At 37.2% G+C, this 17,885-nt stretch overlaps 1 protein-coding gene across 3 annotated transcripts in view; it reads left to right on the top strand.

Moving 5' to 3' along the window:
* Positions 1 to 17,885, top strand: part of LOC149219421 (uncharacterized) — a 290,102-nt gene that overhangs the window by 95,325 nt on the left and 176,892 nt on the right. For all 3 annotated transcript variants that reach the window (XR_016249234.1, XM_089384365.1, XM_089384364.1), the window contains one exon: positions 7,612 to 7,741. Coding sequence is in view for 2 of the 3 variants with exons in the window: in XM_089384365.1 (XP_089240491.1) it covers positions 7,612 to 7,741 (130 nt within the window). In the remaining variant the exon portion in view is untranslated. The remainder of the gene's footprint in view (positions 1 to 7,611; positions 7,742 to 17,885) is intronic.

The following is a 17,885-nucleotide window of genomic DNA, read 5'->3' as shown; positions in this document are numbered from 1 at the left end:
TTTTCAAATCAGACTGAAGATCAATCACCAAACAGAGATACAAAACAGTCCATGGAGACTTAGATTAGTCAACTAAGTGATTTGTTTCAGCTCCTTTAATGACCTAGTGTTGGAGTGATATTCTCTGTGTAGGGCACAGATTAGGTCTTATCAATGTTACACTACCAAGCCATGAACAACATTGTTACAAGGATGGGATTCAGTACACTTCAAGTTTAGCCACGAGAAGGGCTTCGAAACAGACATAAACAACCATAGATCGGGCCTTAAACAATTGCACAGATGCCCTTGCAAGCAAGCTGAATTGAATTAAAAAGTGAATTTTTTTCATGTTTTACGCTGCCCAGCCGTAGGTTCATTGACTCGGCCGAGTCAATACGGACCCGGCCGGGTTGACCGAGTCAACTATGACTCGGCCGAGTCATTGGATGACTCGGCCGAGTCATAGTTGACTCGGTCAACCGAGCCGGGTTGCTGGCCGGGTCAATGTTTTTGGTTATGGCTCGGTTCGAAACGGCCGATTCGGAGTTGAAACGGGCGGGTTGTAAAACAATGCCTACAACTATATACATAATGTGAAAAGAAACAGACTCAATGAAAACCGAGCAGAAAGCTTGGTTTATGTGCACTACAACTTGAGGTTGTTGAGTCATTACTGTGATCGGGCTAATGAGGATCCCACATATAAAATTTGGGACAATCACCCAGAGGATGACAATTTGGAGGATGGCATTGTACATATTGAAGAACTAGAAGAGGAACTTGTAAGGGATGAAAATGAAGCAGCAGCCATGCCACCTCCACCTCCACCTCCACCATCCAGTAGCAGTGCTCGAGGTCCGAGTCTTGTTCCTTTGCTGTCGCCACCTCCATCTACACCCTCGCGTGGAGGTTCTAGTTCTGGTCGTCGGTCTGTGCGGGAGACTCCTAGAAGACCACCACGACTTGCTTATACTCCTGGAGACTCTCGTGGCAAGGGCCACATGTAGATTTACAGTTTACTTGTCTTATTAGACTTTAGTTTTAGTTTCTATTAGACTTTAGTTGAATAAAACTTAACTGCTTTTGTTAAAAAAAAAAATATTTCCTAAGTCTAAACTTAGGAAAAGTGGCTAATTATTTAGAATTAATTGAGACAAGGTGCAAATCATCTAGAAACTCACACAGATCAACCTAGATATGATCTTAGCCCTTGATTAAGTTTTAGTCTTGGCTGTTGGAGTCCCAACAGAAGATTATAAGAAATACACACAGAGATCAATTTCCTCGGAGAGTTTGTTTTTTCGAGAGAGCAGCTGTTGCCGGAAGAGTTTGAGCTTAAGAAAGGAAGCAGAGACAGTGAAGTCGGAGGATGATTTTTCCAGATCCGGTGAGTACGTTGCAGAGAGGCAGAAATTTCTCCAAGAGGCTGTGCAAAGGTAGCGTAGAAGCTTCAGAGGGTAGTTCTATTTTGCTATGGTAAAGCTAGTTATCAATTCTAGAGGTCGAAAGACATTTCCAGAGTGTTGGAGAGACAATTTCCCAATAAGTAGCAGGTAGGATGACTTGATTTGCAAAAGTTCCAAGCTGAAGCATTTGAGGGACTACGCAAAGGTGACACAGGGCTAGGTGGACGACTTGCTTTTGAGGGGCAGTCAAGAGCTGGGATTGCTCGAAGTGAGGGTAATTTCCCTCAGATTATTTTTGCCAGTATTTTCTCTGCAGGGTAGCCAGTATTCAACATCCAGATTGTACTCAGATTATTTCATTGTCGCATAATAACATAAAACCCTCAACTGTTGCACTGGTTTTCCCAAGTTGGTTTTTTCCGGGGACTTTAGTCAAAAAATAAATGTGTCATACTTTTGCGTGTGTGCTAGAATATTTCTCAATTTTCAGTGCTATTATTTTCCACAGTTTTATTTGTGAAGGTTGCAGTGTGATTTATTTGATATTTTTCGTAGCAAATAAATTGTTAATTAATTAACAATTAGAAGAATTAATTCCAGTTGCTACAATAGGATTTCAGACTTGAAATTTTCACTTTGCCCTATCTTGGAGCCTATATCTTGTGTACTTTGTCTCTTTGTGATCTTCATTGTTTTGGTAATTGCTTGCTGAACAAGAACTAGAGAAGTAATAAAAGGTCAACTAACATCACAAGTAATTATCAAGTTAAGGAAAATAATCTATAATCTACAAGTCTCTTGATTTTCCAACAATTCACACTAAGCTCTAGTTGGCCGCTTGGCCTTAGGAGGGTCAAATGAGAGAGAGAGAGAGAGAATTTAAAATTATAGATAAAAGATGACTTGATCACCAACAATGGTAGGCCCAGTGCCTAGTCCTAGGGTTGATGGAGTTTGTCGATTCTTTAGGTTGGCTAAAACTCGCAAAGGAGTAAGGATATTTTGATGCCCTAGCATCAAAACCTTAACTATTACCTTTGTGAGGGATCAACCTCCTTAGTTATGTACTACTTGTATTCTAGTTAGGGTAGCTTATATTTTCATTCATAATTCAGATGATTTGATTACTTACTTTGTTTTCTAATTATTAGTGTTGCTGCAACTCGTTGGGCGATTTACTCTGTTTTCTAATGCTGTTTTCTAGGTTTTGCAGTCTTAGCCTTGATTCAACTTATCGAGTTTGGATTTCTATATCGCAACTTGCCAACATTTCAGTATCTCATCAATTCATGAGTAGTTTTGTTGCAAAGTTTAGGAATAAGTGGTTAGATTGATCACATAACCTATTTACTTCTTTTCCTTTGTGTTTACTTTCCAATAAGAGTGATTTACTTTCTCGCGTGTTTACTTTCCAACAGAGTGATTGAATTTCCTGTCTGTGTTTACTTTCTAGCAAGGTTGATTTACCTTTTTGGAAGAGTGTTGTAGTTAATATTTCAATTCCTACAAGAGTGCAAGTGTGATATTTCAATTCCTGGAAGTGTGATATTTCAATTCCTACAAGTTTGATATTTCAATTTTCGCATGTGTGAGGCTTTCAATTCCTACAAGTGTGGTTTGTTTTACTTGGTGACTTGTGAAAAATCCTTAACATCCAACTCTACAATACTTAATTAGCAGTACAACATCATTAACACTTAACATAATGTATTAGCATATATGGTGCATGACAGTTTACAAGTTCCATATAAACATTGGATTGACAATTAAGTGTACAACTTTTCATTTACCTACTAAGTAATTAAGAGGTGATTGTAAAACTTGTCATTCTTGTTGAGCTGTGTGCCATGAAGGTCTGCTTCTTGTTGAATCATAACACCATCATTGATTGCAAACTATGTTGATTTTGTAGCTTCAAAACGTCTTCTGCATAGGCTTGTGTCTAGCATCTAGAAGTCCTCTTTAGGTGGTTGTTTGAGAGGAGCAACTAATATGATCTCCTTCCGAAGTTTTTAACTTAGGAAAAAGTACATTGATTAACTATTTAATTAATGTTGGCTTTGGGCCACATTTCTCTATGTATTCTCTGTGGGTCTAGGCCCTAATTTTCCCAAGTAATATAAAGTGAAGGAAGGTTGTTTTGGGCAAAAATGTTCATTAGTGTAGTGTGATTGATTTTCCTATTTTATTTCCGTTGCAAATTTGATTTCTTAAAGTTAAAATACCCGTGATTTTATTTTCCAGCTGTTTTCAAATTTTATTGAGTAAATAATTTATGTGTATAGAATAATTGTTGAGGTATAAATTAATTGGATCTGGTATTAGAGATTTAACAAGCTAAAGGACCCTAAGTTGCTCTCACTATCTATTGCACCCCTGGCCAATTTGAGTTTGGATAACTTTGCAACTGTTGGAAAATGTGACTAGTTTCAGTCTTCATAATTGTCATTGTACTCATTACAATATGTTTATCTTATATTACAAGAAAAAGAAGAAAGAAAAATATTATTTTTAAGCATGGGTTTCATGCTTCATTTTATTGGTCATCTAGGTCAAGCATGCATTTCATGCTCCTCGCATTTGTCACGTCAAAAGAATAGTTTTCTTGAGTCAAGAGAGTCCTTTGTCAAATGTATAACACCCTATTGGGCAAGTTGTAACATGTAAAAGATATTGATTTTGAGTCTAGAAAGTCCTATGAGCCTGCAAGCACAAGTCAACCCTACTAGCAAGAAGTCAGCATAGAGAGGAGTATTTGACCTCATGAAAAGCCTATATAAACAAGCAACTTTGACTTCATTTGATATCAATTTGATCTCAAGCAAGAAGTTCGATATGAAGTTGGGAACAAGAAGGAAGCAAGAGCGAAAGTCTAGAAGAAGAGAGTATCTCAAGGAAAAACTGAAAATATGATTTTGTGACTATCGTTCTCTCACATGTGTGAAGGATCTAGGGTCTCTGGGGCAACAGACCTAATTGCAGGTTCAAAACTTTGTTGCAAGAAGGATAAGAATTGAAGCCTAAAGACTACAAGAGAAGAAGCATGATAGAAAGAAGGAAGGAGACCTAAGATTTGACCTCATCTTCCCACACGAGTGGTACTAGGGTTTATGCAGGGCCGAAAAGTTGCGGGTTGAGTTGCAGATCTGAGTTGCGGAAATAGCAAACCTAATTGCTGGTCCGAAACTTTGTTGCAAGAAGGACAAGAATTGAAGCCTAAAGTCTACAAGAGAAGAAGCATGCTAGAAAGAAGGAAGGAGACCTAAGATCTGACCTCATATTCCAATACAAGTGGTTCTAGGGTTTCTGCAAGGCCGAAAAGTTGCAGGTTGAGTTGCAGATCCGAGTTGCAAGGTCGAGAGCTGGATTAGGGCTGATTTCAAGTTGAATTTTGTTAATTTTCGAAGACTTTGACTAATTGCAAGGGATTTGTTGAAGGGCTGACTTGGTGCTTGGAGGAGGACTTGGTCTAGGGTTTTGGGTCTTGGTTTTCTCATTTGAAGTAGATTCTATAAGAAGAGAAGAGATTCTTTCTGGGTTTTCCCCTTGGAGGGGTTTTGCCCTGGCTTGGAGCCTAACACTTGTGTCCATTGTCTTTACTATTTTTGCTCTTGATAATTGTTTGATGAAAAAATCTAATAAAGAAACATAAGAAGATAACTAAAGTTCACAATCTATTATTAAGGTGAAGGAGAATTTGAATTAATAAGCTGCTCTATTGCATTCTCCAAGAACAACTTCACTTCACCATCTTTAAAGTACCTTAGACCATACTCCATCATGCCACTTAAATACTTGAGTACATGTTGTTCTGCTACCGAATGCTCCTTCCTTGGCTCCATCATGAACTAACACAAGTTGTTCACTGCAAAACATATATTTGCCCTGGTGTTGACCAAATACATTAGGAAATTTTCCTTGCCTTTTTCACCCCTCCTAGGTCCTTCTTTGCTACCTTCTTGATGAGGGCAAGGTTTGGTACATCATCCTTGTCCTTTTAATTAGTTGAGACTTGCCCTAGTCTTTTCTCCTCTCCATTGGAAGCATCCCACAATTGCTCGAAGTTAGATAACTTCTTTCGACCAAATAACCTAGACAAACTTGTGCCAAGATGAACTAAGGCCATTCAAAGCAATCCAATCTAGTTCTTATCTTTCACTTTGTCACCAACTACATCAAGCTGGTCTGTCAATGTTGCTAGCTTCATAAATTAGCTTGCTACTGTCCTGCACATGCTAGTCATAGTGAGTTTGTTCCTTGGGTGGATCTTCTTGGATGCATTCACACTCTAGCACAGGGTTTCCAAGGCATCATACATCTCCTTGGCAATGTCCTTCTGGCAATATGAGGGATCAGATGATCCTTCTTTAAGATTTGTAGGAGGCTTGACCTCCTCCTCTGCAAGATACCAAAGGTTTGTTTCTTCCAGGAGGTTCTTGAATCTGCACTTCCACAATTGAAGTTTAGAAGTGCCCTCCAGTAGGTGACTCTCTTTGGTCATTATTGCAACTCTATGAACAGGCTTAAATCTCCACTCACTAGATCAATTCAGGCTTTACACCCAACAACCCTTTTTAGGATCACATGCCAATAATTGGCACATATCCGCTTATGATACTGAAGCCTGGGCATACTGCCCACTGAAACCCTTTGTCAACTCTCTGTCTTTCAAGGCCGATCTCTTCATACATCGAATTCTAGAAGGCTTCAGATACACTTCTTTTGATACCATGTTGGATTTCTAGACCATGGTAGTCAAATTCGCACTTCAATAAAACCACTATCCACAGGAGAGTAAAGTCTTAACCTTCAATCAAAACTTTGGCAACTTAGAGATAAATTATGCTGCACATATGTTAGAAATTAATAACAGCAACACAGTAAACATTCTCAAAAAATCCGAGTTTCTAATCTGCAACTCTTTTAGTCATGAACTGGAATAGCTACTACACCCTCAAATAATACTCACACACATTCGATAGTTTTCCGTCTACCTCTTTTATAGAGCAGGATAACAGTGAGTACATTCAATCTAGACACATGCACAAGTGACAATAGTGCCTGCTAGACTAAGTCAATCCTTGCTTAACTAGTATTCCTCCCTACATGGATAGAATAGCCAATAAGGAATGTGCCTCGACTGAAGAATATGTTAAGCATGCACGCCTACTATCTGCTTGGGACATGCACCTACTCCAACTACCTTCATGCAACCACTACCTAGGGATCAATGCTTCCTTACCTGACTGTGCACAAAATAGAGCTGAACTACTGAAACTGGAAATAGATCTAATTGGAACTAGCTCTAAAAATAATCATCTCACTGAAAACAAATAAAGCGACTGGTTCTAAATCTGGAACATACTTTTCTCAAACTAGAAAAGCGACAGAGAAAAAAAAACTGCTAAACTTGGCCTGCTGAAACTGGAAGTATCATGAGGATGGCATATGCATGCGAAAGTGCTGCATGCATCATCTACCTTTCTCTCTTTTAAATAACTATCAGCACTGCATTCTCATTCACTGCTGTACAGATCTATACAGAATCTCTTCTGGGGGAGGGTTGCCTTGCTGTTGTATGGACCTGCACACCTGTCACATGTGTCTGACTTGCTGTTTTCTGTTGTACTTGCAACTGTACTTTCACTGCTTGCCGCTGCCATTATTGGCATTATACTGGACACTTTCTGAAGTACTAAAATTCTAACTTGCCATCCCTCCTTCAAGAGACCTTGCAACTTGAGCTTCTATTTAGAAAAATGAAATGTATATGACATAACTAGGGAATCAGAAATTACTCTCTTGTTCTTTGATGTCAGAATTATTCATCTCCTTTTAATTGAAAAGTTACTTGGTGTAAGATTAATTATAGGAGTTTTACTATGTTGGCAATCATTCAACATTGGGTACCCGCATAAGTGCTAAGTTAGAGGATTATTGTTGTTTCATTTTCTACATTTTGATAGATTTCTTAGGCCCAAGTAGATAAAACAAGGGAGTTATTGGTGAAGTTCTTAGTTTGGACAGCTTTCACACGGATATGAATTGGACCTCTTGAAGAGGGACATCTTTTCAAGGGACCTTAATATCTCCTCTTGAAACAACAAGGTATCAAGAGATGTCCAATAAGATAAAGAAATTAAGTTCATTCCTTGTAGTTGTTATTTTCCTTGAAGTCTATTCTTGATTTTGCTCAAGTTTGTGTTGGTTTTGTATTTCTCAGGATCTTCAATGTAGTGATTGGGAACAAAGGCCTCTTACAGAAGATCAAATAACATATGCCGCTGCAGATGCACATTGCCTACTTGCAATTTTTGATGTCTTTTATCAAAATTTCCTTGACTTGCATCAAGGTAGTATTCGCTTGATCTTCTTACACAATTTATTTATGAATGATTTTGAGATCCTAGTATTTGGTTTATTTTGTTGCATTGAAAGCTGGCTTAATTGCAAATATGGTTTTCTTTTTAATAATATCATTCATAAATGCAAGGTTGTGTAAATATATCATTAAACATAGGAGAATATAATGTCAATGTATGACAGTTAAATGGAATCAAAAGATTGACCTCCTAAAACACTACATAATAATGCATGTCTTTGTTGAAGTTCTTGGTAGCTTTAGAAGGTCTTCCACATGAACTTGGTGTTTTAGCATGTAGGAGATAGTTGATTGCCACTTTAGGTGCGTGTTTGGTGGAGTAAGTGATTTATGACTTCTTTCCTAAGTCTAAATTAGGGAAGTACAATAATTAAAGTCAATTAATTATTGTGTACTATTAAGCCAAAGTACTAAGGATAAATAATGAAATTATTTAAGTGACTTAGATATGATTTCATCCATTGATCTCAAGTGAGGTGATGTCTAATCTTGTGCATTAATCACTTAGGAGATTAGGGTTAGATATTTGGCTTAATGAAGTTATAAAATAGACATAAGGAAGAGGTGAAGACACACAAGCGGAGGAAGCAATTTTCTCTAGAGCGAGAGGCTCAACTAGACTGAAGAGAAGAGAGGAGGAGTGCAGGGAAATTCTGGGAGTATTTCTAGGAGGCCAAGTACAATAGATCGAGAGTTTGAGTAACTGAAGCGCAGAGGAGGGCGAGTTGTGGAGAGGCCGATTTATCCAGTGGGTCGATTTTCTTGAGTGTGCGGGGCTTCATATGAGGAGGAAAGGAGAGGGTCAATTTGCTAGTAGTGGGGGTTGAGTTTTCTCTAGGGCTGAACTCTTCAGGTGGTTGATTTTTGGGTGGGCATAATTCCTTGGACTGGTTTTCAAGTGGGGGTCGAGTTATAGGTTCCAACAGTGCATTTTTCTGTGTATTTTTCTTTGTGGGTCTAGGTCTAGATTTTCTTGAAGATTTTAATGAAGGAAAATTATTATAGGTGTATACTTATTGTTGTGATGTGATTTATCTCTCTGATTTTATTTTTTTCTGCTGCAAATATTTTATTTCAGAAGTTAAATACCAATGATTTTATTTTCCAGCAATTTAGAATTTTGTTTAATAATTTTATGGGAATACAAATGGTTGAGGTATAGATAAATCTAGGCTGGTATTCAAAATTTAACAATCTTGACTAAAGAGTGCAATTATTTCACACTAATGTTTTCTAAAATTTTAAGTTGTGCCTATTATCCCCTCATATGTTATGAGGGTAACTCTTGTAATTTTCATCACAAGATATGATTTGCTTGGTTGAGTTGGTGTCTTAGTGGAGGATATTTATTTTGTCCTTGATTAATTGTCATGACTTCGTTCTCTCTTCATGGTTGCACATGCTTTGGTGGATGATTATGTGATGCTCTTGGATGTTATGTTTCTGCTATATGATGGATGTCTTGGCTGTAATCATTCCTTATGAATGGTTATATTGCACATGGCTGATTTTATTTGACTCATGGATGATGGATGATGATTTTTACCCCATTGTGGTATTTGCTTGATCTTCTTACAAAATTTATTTATGAATGATGTTGAGATCCAAGTATTTGCTTTATTTTGTTGCATTGAAAGCTGGGTTATGTTGAGAAATCTAGGGGCAGCACATTAATTGATTTCTCTATATTTTGATAACTGCTTGTGATGAATTTTTACTTGACTTGATTAGCTCCTTCTTTTACTTTGATTATTATTAGTGTTCTCTATCATCAAAGAGCTACCAAACATTAAAATTAATGAGACAATAGGACACAAGATGTAGGCTATCAGCTAGGCCCAAAACCTCTCCTCTTGAGAGGAAAACCCACAAGAATTCTTCTCTTCTTATAGAATTTCAATTAATGAATTCCAAGACCTATGACGCTTGACCAAGATCCCTCCAAGACCAAGTCAAACTTCTTCCTTTTCTTGCCAAGTCAAACCAAGTCAACTTTGCCTTGATGTTGTTGCAACTTCTTCGTTCTCAATTTCGGCTCTGTAACACTAGATTGCAACTTCGGCCCTTCTTCCTGAAATTCTCAACTTTCTGTGCCCTCCTGCAATTTTCGCACGTGTGACAGGTATGTGGTAGTTTGAGTATTTTTACTCCTTCGCTTGACTAGGCTTCTTTTCCTCAAGATCTCGACCTACAATTCAATCTATTATGATACCAAATTTTGGCTCCTCAGCGTGGTTGTAATTTAGTCCTTCTTCTGCGGTGGATGCCCTAGTTTTTCCCACGTGTGAGAGGAGTTAGAGCCTAGAAAACAATCCTGATCTTTTTCGGTCTTCCTTCTTCTTTTCTTTGTTGTCCAAGAGGCTTCTTGTCAATTTTTTTTATTATTTTTGCAGTTCTGTCTTGTCCTTCAATGCTTGATTGATGGTCCTTTAATATGGTTGAGTCCTCCTATATATAGGCTTCTCATCCATGCTAGTAGGCCGACTTGACATTGTTCCTAGACCGACTTGCTTCTTTGGAGGGCCGACTTGATTGTAGCACATAGACAAGGCCTTGGAGGGTCTTTTGACTCTAACTTTGACTCAAATAATTTTCTTTACAATATGTAACATGCCCAAGAAGGGTCTTTCATACATGACAATGACTTTCTTGACTTGTAGACTCAATGACAAGCCCTAGAAGCTCTCAATGGGAGCTTGACCTATAAAATAAATTTCCCTTGAGCATGAAACCCATGCCTCAAGAACAACAATAATAAATTTATTTTTCTCTTTACATTAAATACATAAAATCATGATTACATATGTCATTATGAAGACCGAACCTAGTTACATATTTCAATAGGTTAGTTGCAAATATGATTTTATTTTAATAATATCCTTTATAAATGGAAGGTTGTATAATGATATGATTAAAGATAGGAGAGCACAATGTTAGTGCATTACAATTCATTGGAATCCAAAGTTATGACTCTCCTAAAACATTAGGTAATAAAGCATGTCTCGACAACGGAGTACATTTATTTGATATTGATTTTTTCTAAAATTTTAAGTTGTACCTGTTATTCTCTCATATTTTATGAGGGCAACTCTTGTGATTTTCATCACAAGATATGATTTGTACCCTATGGAGTTTGTGATGTATTGGGGTTGTTGCCACCTAATGCACACCTAGGCTAACGTGGAGAAAATATTTAATCCACTTGGTGTGGCCTTGGGGGCAAGTCTCGAGTTGAGTAGTTGTCACTGAAATCTCAACTCCTCCGTCTAGGCTAACTCCTAGCGAAGCCAAGGGGGGTAGTTCTTATGAGAAAAGAAAACTAAGGCTTGATTAAGCTAATTTAAACAAAAAATTAATGAATTACACAAGAACACATCAAGAAGATAAATTACATCATATCACTTTAAAGCATGTAAATAACTTCACAAGTGAATAAAACAATCATAAGCACGTTTGTATAAGTGATCAGAGGCGCACAACACACCAACACACTCAGACACATTGAACACAAGAACACACACTAACTTGCTTTCATTGATCAGATATATATACATGCTGTAGATGTTTCTGGAGCAGAGTTTAGTCAGTGGCTTCCATGAGAAGCCTCCCTCATTGTCAATTCTGCCGACTTCTAGAACAACGGCTGATACAACACTTCTAGAACAGCGGCTGATACAGCGTTTAATAGTTTGTTGAATATTGCGGACAGGTGGTTGGAATTACTTATGGTTTCCAACACTCCCCCTTAATTCCAACTATATACAATAAACAAGACACTATACTCTTAATTGTCATGCCTGCTGGTCTAAGTCTCAGCTAGGCTTACAACATAATTTGGGTTTTCTACAATGTACATCTTATTTCTACATATTTCAAATTTAGCCTTTCCAAGAGGCTTGGTGAATATGTCAGCCACATTTTCATTTGTATTACAATATGATAAGTCAATTTCTTTAGATTGCAATTTTTCTCTTACAAAATGATGTTGTGTCTCTATGTGTTTTGTCCTTGCATGATATATAGGATTGTTTGCCAATTTGATAGTGCTTTGATTGTCACAACTGATTACTGTAGGTGCATTTTGTGTTTCCCCAACATCTTCAAGTATTCTTTTAAGCCATATTGCTTCACATGTAGCACTGCATAATGCTTTATATTCAACTTCAGTGGATGACAATGAAACTGTTGGTTGTTTCTTACTGCTCCATGATATCGGTCCTGAACCAATGTTGAAAACGTATCCAGTAGTAGATTTCCTATCATCTGGATTTCCAGCCCAGTCAGAATCAGAATAACCTGCCAATTCAACATCAAATTCATCAGTATACATAATACCAAAATTAAGTGTTCCTTTCAGATATCGAAGGACTTTCTTTGCTGCTTTCCAATGGCTTTCACAAGGCTTAGCCATGAACTGACTAAGTATGCTGACAGAATATGCTATATCTGGTCTAGTAGTGGTGAGATAGTTCAGACTTCCCACCAGTTGACGATACATAGTTCCATTCACCTCTTTGGTTCCATCATCACTGCACAATTTGACATTCTGTTCTAAAGGAGTAGATGTTGCCTTGCATTCAATCATATTGAATATTTTAAGGATTTCCCTTGTATATTTGCTTTGTGTGATCATTGTCTTACCAAGCTCCCTCCAAACTTCAAGACCTAAACAATAATGTAATTCACCAAGATCCTTCATCTCAAATACATGTGACAACTGATTTTTAATTTCTTCAATCAACTTGCATGCATTTCCTGTTATGATTAGATCATCAACATATACAGATATTAAAGCAACATTCTTGTCTTCATCTTCCTTGATGTATAAATTAGGATCATTCTTGCTTCTTATAAAACCTTTCTCATAAAAGAAAGAATAAATTTTCACATACCATGATCTAGGTGCTTGTTTCAAGCCATATAAAGCTTTCTTTAACCTGCAAACCAGATGCTCCTGTCCCTGTTTTACAAACCCTTCAGGCTGAACTAAATAAACTTCTTCTTTTAACTCACCATTCAAAAATGCAGATTTGACATCTAACTGATGCATTTTCCAATTATATTTTGTAGCTAATGCAATCATAATTCTAATTGTGTTCATCTTAGCTACAGGTGCAAAAGTATCTTCATAATCAATTCCCTCCTTTTTAGAATATCCTTTGGCAACCAATCTAGCTTTATGTTTATCAATACTTCCATCAGCATTAAATTTAAATTTATAAAGCCATTTGCATCCTACGGGAACTTTGTTTTTAGGCAATTCTGTTAATTCCCATGTGTCATTCTTCATTATCGAGTTATATTCTTCATTCATTGCATTTCTCCATTCTTCATATTCTTTAGCTTCATCATAGCTTGAAGGTTCTACAACATTCATAACGTGAGACATTAATGCATAATCTTTATACTTTACAGGTACCTGACTTTGACGTGATGATCTTCTTGGAGTTTTACTGCTTTCATCTTTCTTTTGGCTTTGCAGAGTCTCCTCTCCTCTCTTTGGAGTGTCATGACTGCTTGATGCTACTTGTTCTTGATCTTGTACCTGTTCCTGTGCTTGTTCCTGTTCTTGTTCAACACTTGTGTCTAATTTGAGATAATTATCAATATTATGCCATACACTATTATTTATTTTATTGCCTTCATTTGCATTCTCATGAAACACCACATCCCTACTTGCAAGCAGTCTATGAGTACTGGGATCAAACAACTTATATGCTTTCTGATTATCACAATAGCCAATAAATATGCACTTAATTGCCTTTGCATCAAGTTTTCTTCTTTCATCTTTTGGAATGTGAGCAAATGCCTTGCAACCAAAAACTCTTAAATGGCTTACTTTTGGTTTGTACCCAAAAAATGCTTCAAAAGGTGTTTTAAGCTCTAAACTTTTAGTTGGACTCCTATTTTTCAAATAAACAGCAGTATTAATGGCTTCAGCCCAGAAAACATTAGAGATATTTTTACCTTGAAGCATACTACGTGCACATTCAACTAGTGTTCTGTTTTTCCTCTCAGCAACTCCATTTTGCTGAGGTGTATATGGCACTGTAAATTGTTGCTGAATCCCATTGCTTTTACAATATTGATTAAATTCTCTTGATTTGAATTCTCCCCCTTGATCAGATCTCAAGATTTTGATATAGTTACCAGTTTGTTTTTCTACCATATTCTTAAATTCTTTAAAATACTCAAAAACATCACTCTTCTTTCTTATGAAATAAACCCATGTATATCTAGATCTATCATCCACAAAAATAAGAAAATACCATGCTCCACCAATAGATCTAGTTTGCATAGGTCCACATACATCAGTATGAATTAATTCAAGTATTTCCCTTTGCCTTTTTTCTTTATGTATAGGAAATTCCTCCCTATGTTGCTTGCCAAGTACACATGCTTCACATTCAATATGATCATTTTTCAAGACAGGAAGACCTTCAACCTAAGTTGCACGAAACGGGGAAACGGAAACGAGTTTCCGAAACGGGAAGCGATACGAAACGCGACCTCCCCAAATTTTGGAAACGGGGAAACGCGAATATATATATATATATATATATATAGATAGATAGATATTAAAAATATTTAAAAATTATTAATATATATATGTGCAATCATAAAACATTAATGATACATTTACATTATATGATTATAATTTATTACATTTAAACATTAAGATTAAATTTACATCACATTTACTCATGAGTCATGAATAATCACATAATGAAAATAAAAATATAGGAACTGGAAAATCCAAAATCAGCCTTTATTTATATTAGTATATGAGGCTGCAAGTACAATAAAGACTATAAGGCTGCAAGAACTATAGAGACAAGTCACAAAAGACTAATCCTCATCATAACAATCCTCATCAAAAATAGAAGCAGCAGAATGCTCAACAGTGGATGGTGGTGCTGAAGAAGATGATGCACCAATTCCACTTCCAGAATCGTCCTCAATATTCAGGGCAGCAAGAGAGAGATCCAAATCAGGATTTTCTGAGCCAAATCTGTTGCTACTGAAATCTCCTACTGAAATCTCTTTCTCTTGCTGCTGAAATCTCTTTCTCCTGCTGCTGAAATCTACTTTGCTCACTGCTCAAAACACCCTAGCTGAAACAACTGCCAGTCTCCAAGAGAAACGACTTGCTGAATAGTGTGATGAGAGAATGAGACAAACTGCTCTTTTATAACTTTAGAATAGGTTTCTAGAACATCCTGGAAACCCTAAAAATTTAAAAACAAAATAATTAAAAAACCACTGTTTTTTTGGGGAAACGTGGCCCGTACGGCCTGGAAACGCGTTTCCGGCCGTACGACCACGTTTCCGTTTCGGGAAACGTGGCCGTACGGCCGGAAACGCGTTTCCAGGCCGTACGGTACGGGGAAACGCATTTCGTTTCGTTTCCCCTGGGGAAACGACCCCTAGGGCCACGTTTCCTGCAACTTAGCCTTCAACCATAGTGTTCTTTTGAAGTAGCATTAAATCTTTGTGATTTAGATGTCCATACCTTTGATGCCATAAATCTACTGTTGATATTGCTGTAGATGCCAATGCTTGATGACTTTTCCTGGTCACATCCAGCTTATACAAGCCTCCAACTCTAGTTCCTGTGGCAATAACCTTGTATTTATCTTGAATGTCTTTCACTACACACTGTGATTTGACAAATTCCACCTTCAAATCTTGGTCAGTAATAGTAGAAACTGAAATTAAATTCTTTTTAATATCAGGGACATACATCACATTATGAATCTGTTTCTCTTGTCCATTAGGCAAATTCACACCTATTACTCCATAACCTTGAACTTTAAGTGATCTGTTATCTCCTAGGCAAACATATGTTCCATCAATATTTTCATGATATTCATCAAACCACTCCTTATTACAAGACATATGGAGTGATGCACCAGAATCAATGAACCAAGCATTCTTATCATCATTTTCCACAGACAATGCAGTATCAGAAACAAACAATTTAAGATTTTTAAATCCATCATTGATATCTTTGTCCACAAAATTTCCATTATGCCTTCTGTTTCTCTGCCTAGACTCATTATATTTCCTTTTATAGCAATCTTTAGAATGATGCCCAGGTTTGCCACAATAATAACACTCATCATTTTTCTTTGGAAATTTAGACTGTATCATACCTCTTTGCTTTGCTTGAAACTTGCCTCCTTTGTTCTTGTCCCATGGTTTGCTTCTGTATGGATATTTGCCCTTGGCCACCAATGCCAAATCTGAACTGCTAGAGCCCAAAAAATTCTTCATCCTCTCCTCCTCTTGTAGAAGAATTCCTGTCAATTCATCAAATGAAGGGGGTTTTTCTCTAGCTGCAAGACTTGAAACAAAAATGTGATAATCTTGCACTAAGCCATTTAATACGATGGTGACTAAGTCAGTATTAGACACCTTTTCACCAATATCTCCTAACTTATCACTTAAATCTTTGACACGAGATATGAAATTGCTTATACTTTCATTTGCTTCCATTTTTAAAGATAAAAGCTTAGTCTTCAAAAACAAGATCCGGTTTGTATTTGTTGTTTCATACAAACCCTTCAATGTATCCCATGTTTCTTTTGATGTCTTGCAGTCTCTGATATGAGGAATAATGTTGTCCTTTACGGACATACGCAACAACACTTTTGCTTTTGTCTCCCTTCTCTCCCAATCTGGAATAGAACCTGCAGTAGTGGGTTTGGGCTCATCCCCACACACAATGGACCACAAGCTATTTCCTTCTAAAATAGTCATTAACTTAAATTTCCAGTTCACATAATTTTCTCCATCAAGTTTGGTGGATTCATTCATATAATTATCAAGCAACAAATTTGCCATGATAAAAAAAGCTTTCTCCAATCACCAATATTCAAATATTAGAGAGGGCAAACTCACAAAAAAAAAAAAAAACACAACTTACAACTTCAATATTTCCTTAATAATAACAACCCTCCTTCACACTTTTCCTCTCCCTTTTTTTCTCTGTCACTAAATCATAAAAAGAACATACATTCATTCAATCATAAAGCCGCTACCAAAACCAACAGCCAAACCACACTTTATAGGTAGCATTATTCACATGCAAGATTTTTAGACATCATCCACACGATCCAGTGTCAAACAACTCAGAACTTTTTAAATTTCTGCTCAAACAGACTTTAAAGAGGTGAAAATACTCGCCCTACTGTCTTATTTTGGGCTACAACAACTTCATCTTCGAAATCAAAAAACAATCTTCACCTCGATTTCCTTGGCAACGCATACAATCATAGTGACTTCATCTGCAGGAAAAATTCTTACCAGAACCTACACGACACACAGTCCTCTATCTTCCTGATCGACCTTCGTTTCAGCAGTCAAGGTGCATCCTCTGCCGCCACCGCCAGTACAGCCAGGACCTCCCAAGCGCACAACGCACAACTCACCACACTTCTGCTGTGCACACTAGGCTGAAAAGAAGAACAGATCACCAAAACGTTGCTGTTGGTCTCCTTGTACACTCCACCTTACGGCTCACACCCTCAGCTCCGATTACGGCTCACACCCTCAGCTCTGATACCATATAAGTGATCAGAGGTGCACAACACACCAACACACTCAGACACATTGAACACAAGAACACACACTAACTTGCTTTCATTGATCAGATATATATACATGTTGTAGATGTTTCTGGAGCAGAGTTTAGTCGGTGGCTTCCATGAGAAGCCTCCCTCATTGTCAATTCTGCCGACTTCTAGAACAGCGGCTGATACAACACTTCTAGAACAGCGGCTGATACAGCATTTAATAGTTTGTTGAATATTGCGGACAGGTGGTTGGAATTACTTATGGTTTCCAACAGTTTGACCATCCATAAGCAAGAGATGTAACAATAATAACCAAATGATGTAGCAAATGGAGACTAGTGCCAAATAGAGAATACTTGCAGAAAGTAAATGCTCAAAGTGAGAGATTATGCTTGAAAGAAAAATGCTTATACTTGGAAATGAAAGTGCCAAAAGTAAATGTTGCTTGAAAGTAAACGTGGTGATGAAACTAACCAAGTATTGAATGCTGTAAAAAATGTTGTGGAATGTTCTTGGTACATTTTAGTTAAGTTAGAT

The sequence above is a fragment of the Pinus tabuliformis genome, chromosome Q (genome assembly GCF_031772625.1).
Source record: "Pinus tabuliformis cultivar Carrire ecotype Pingquan chromosome Q, CPIR1, whole genome shotgun sequence".
Classification (NCBI taxonomy): Eukaryota; Viridiplantae; Streptophyta; class Pinopsida; order Pinales; family Pinaceae; genus Pinus; species Pinus tabuliformis.
The sequence above is the reverse complement of the archived record's forward strand: the minus strand, read 5'-3'. Positions and strand labels throughout refer to the sequence as shown.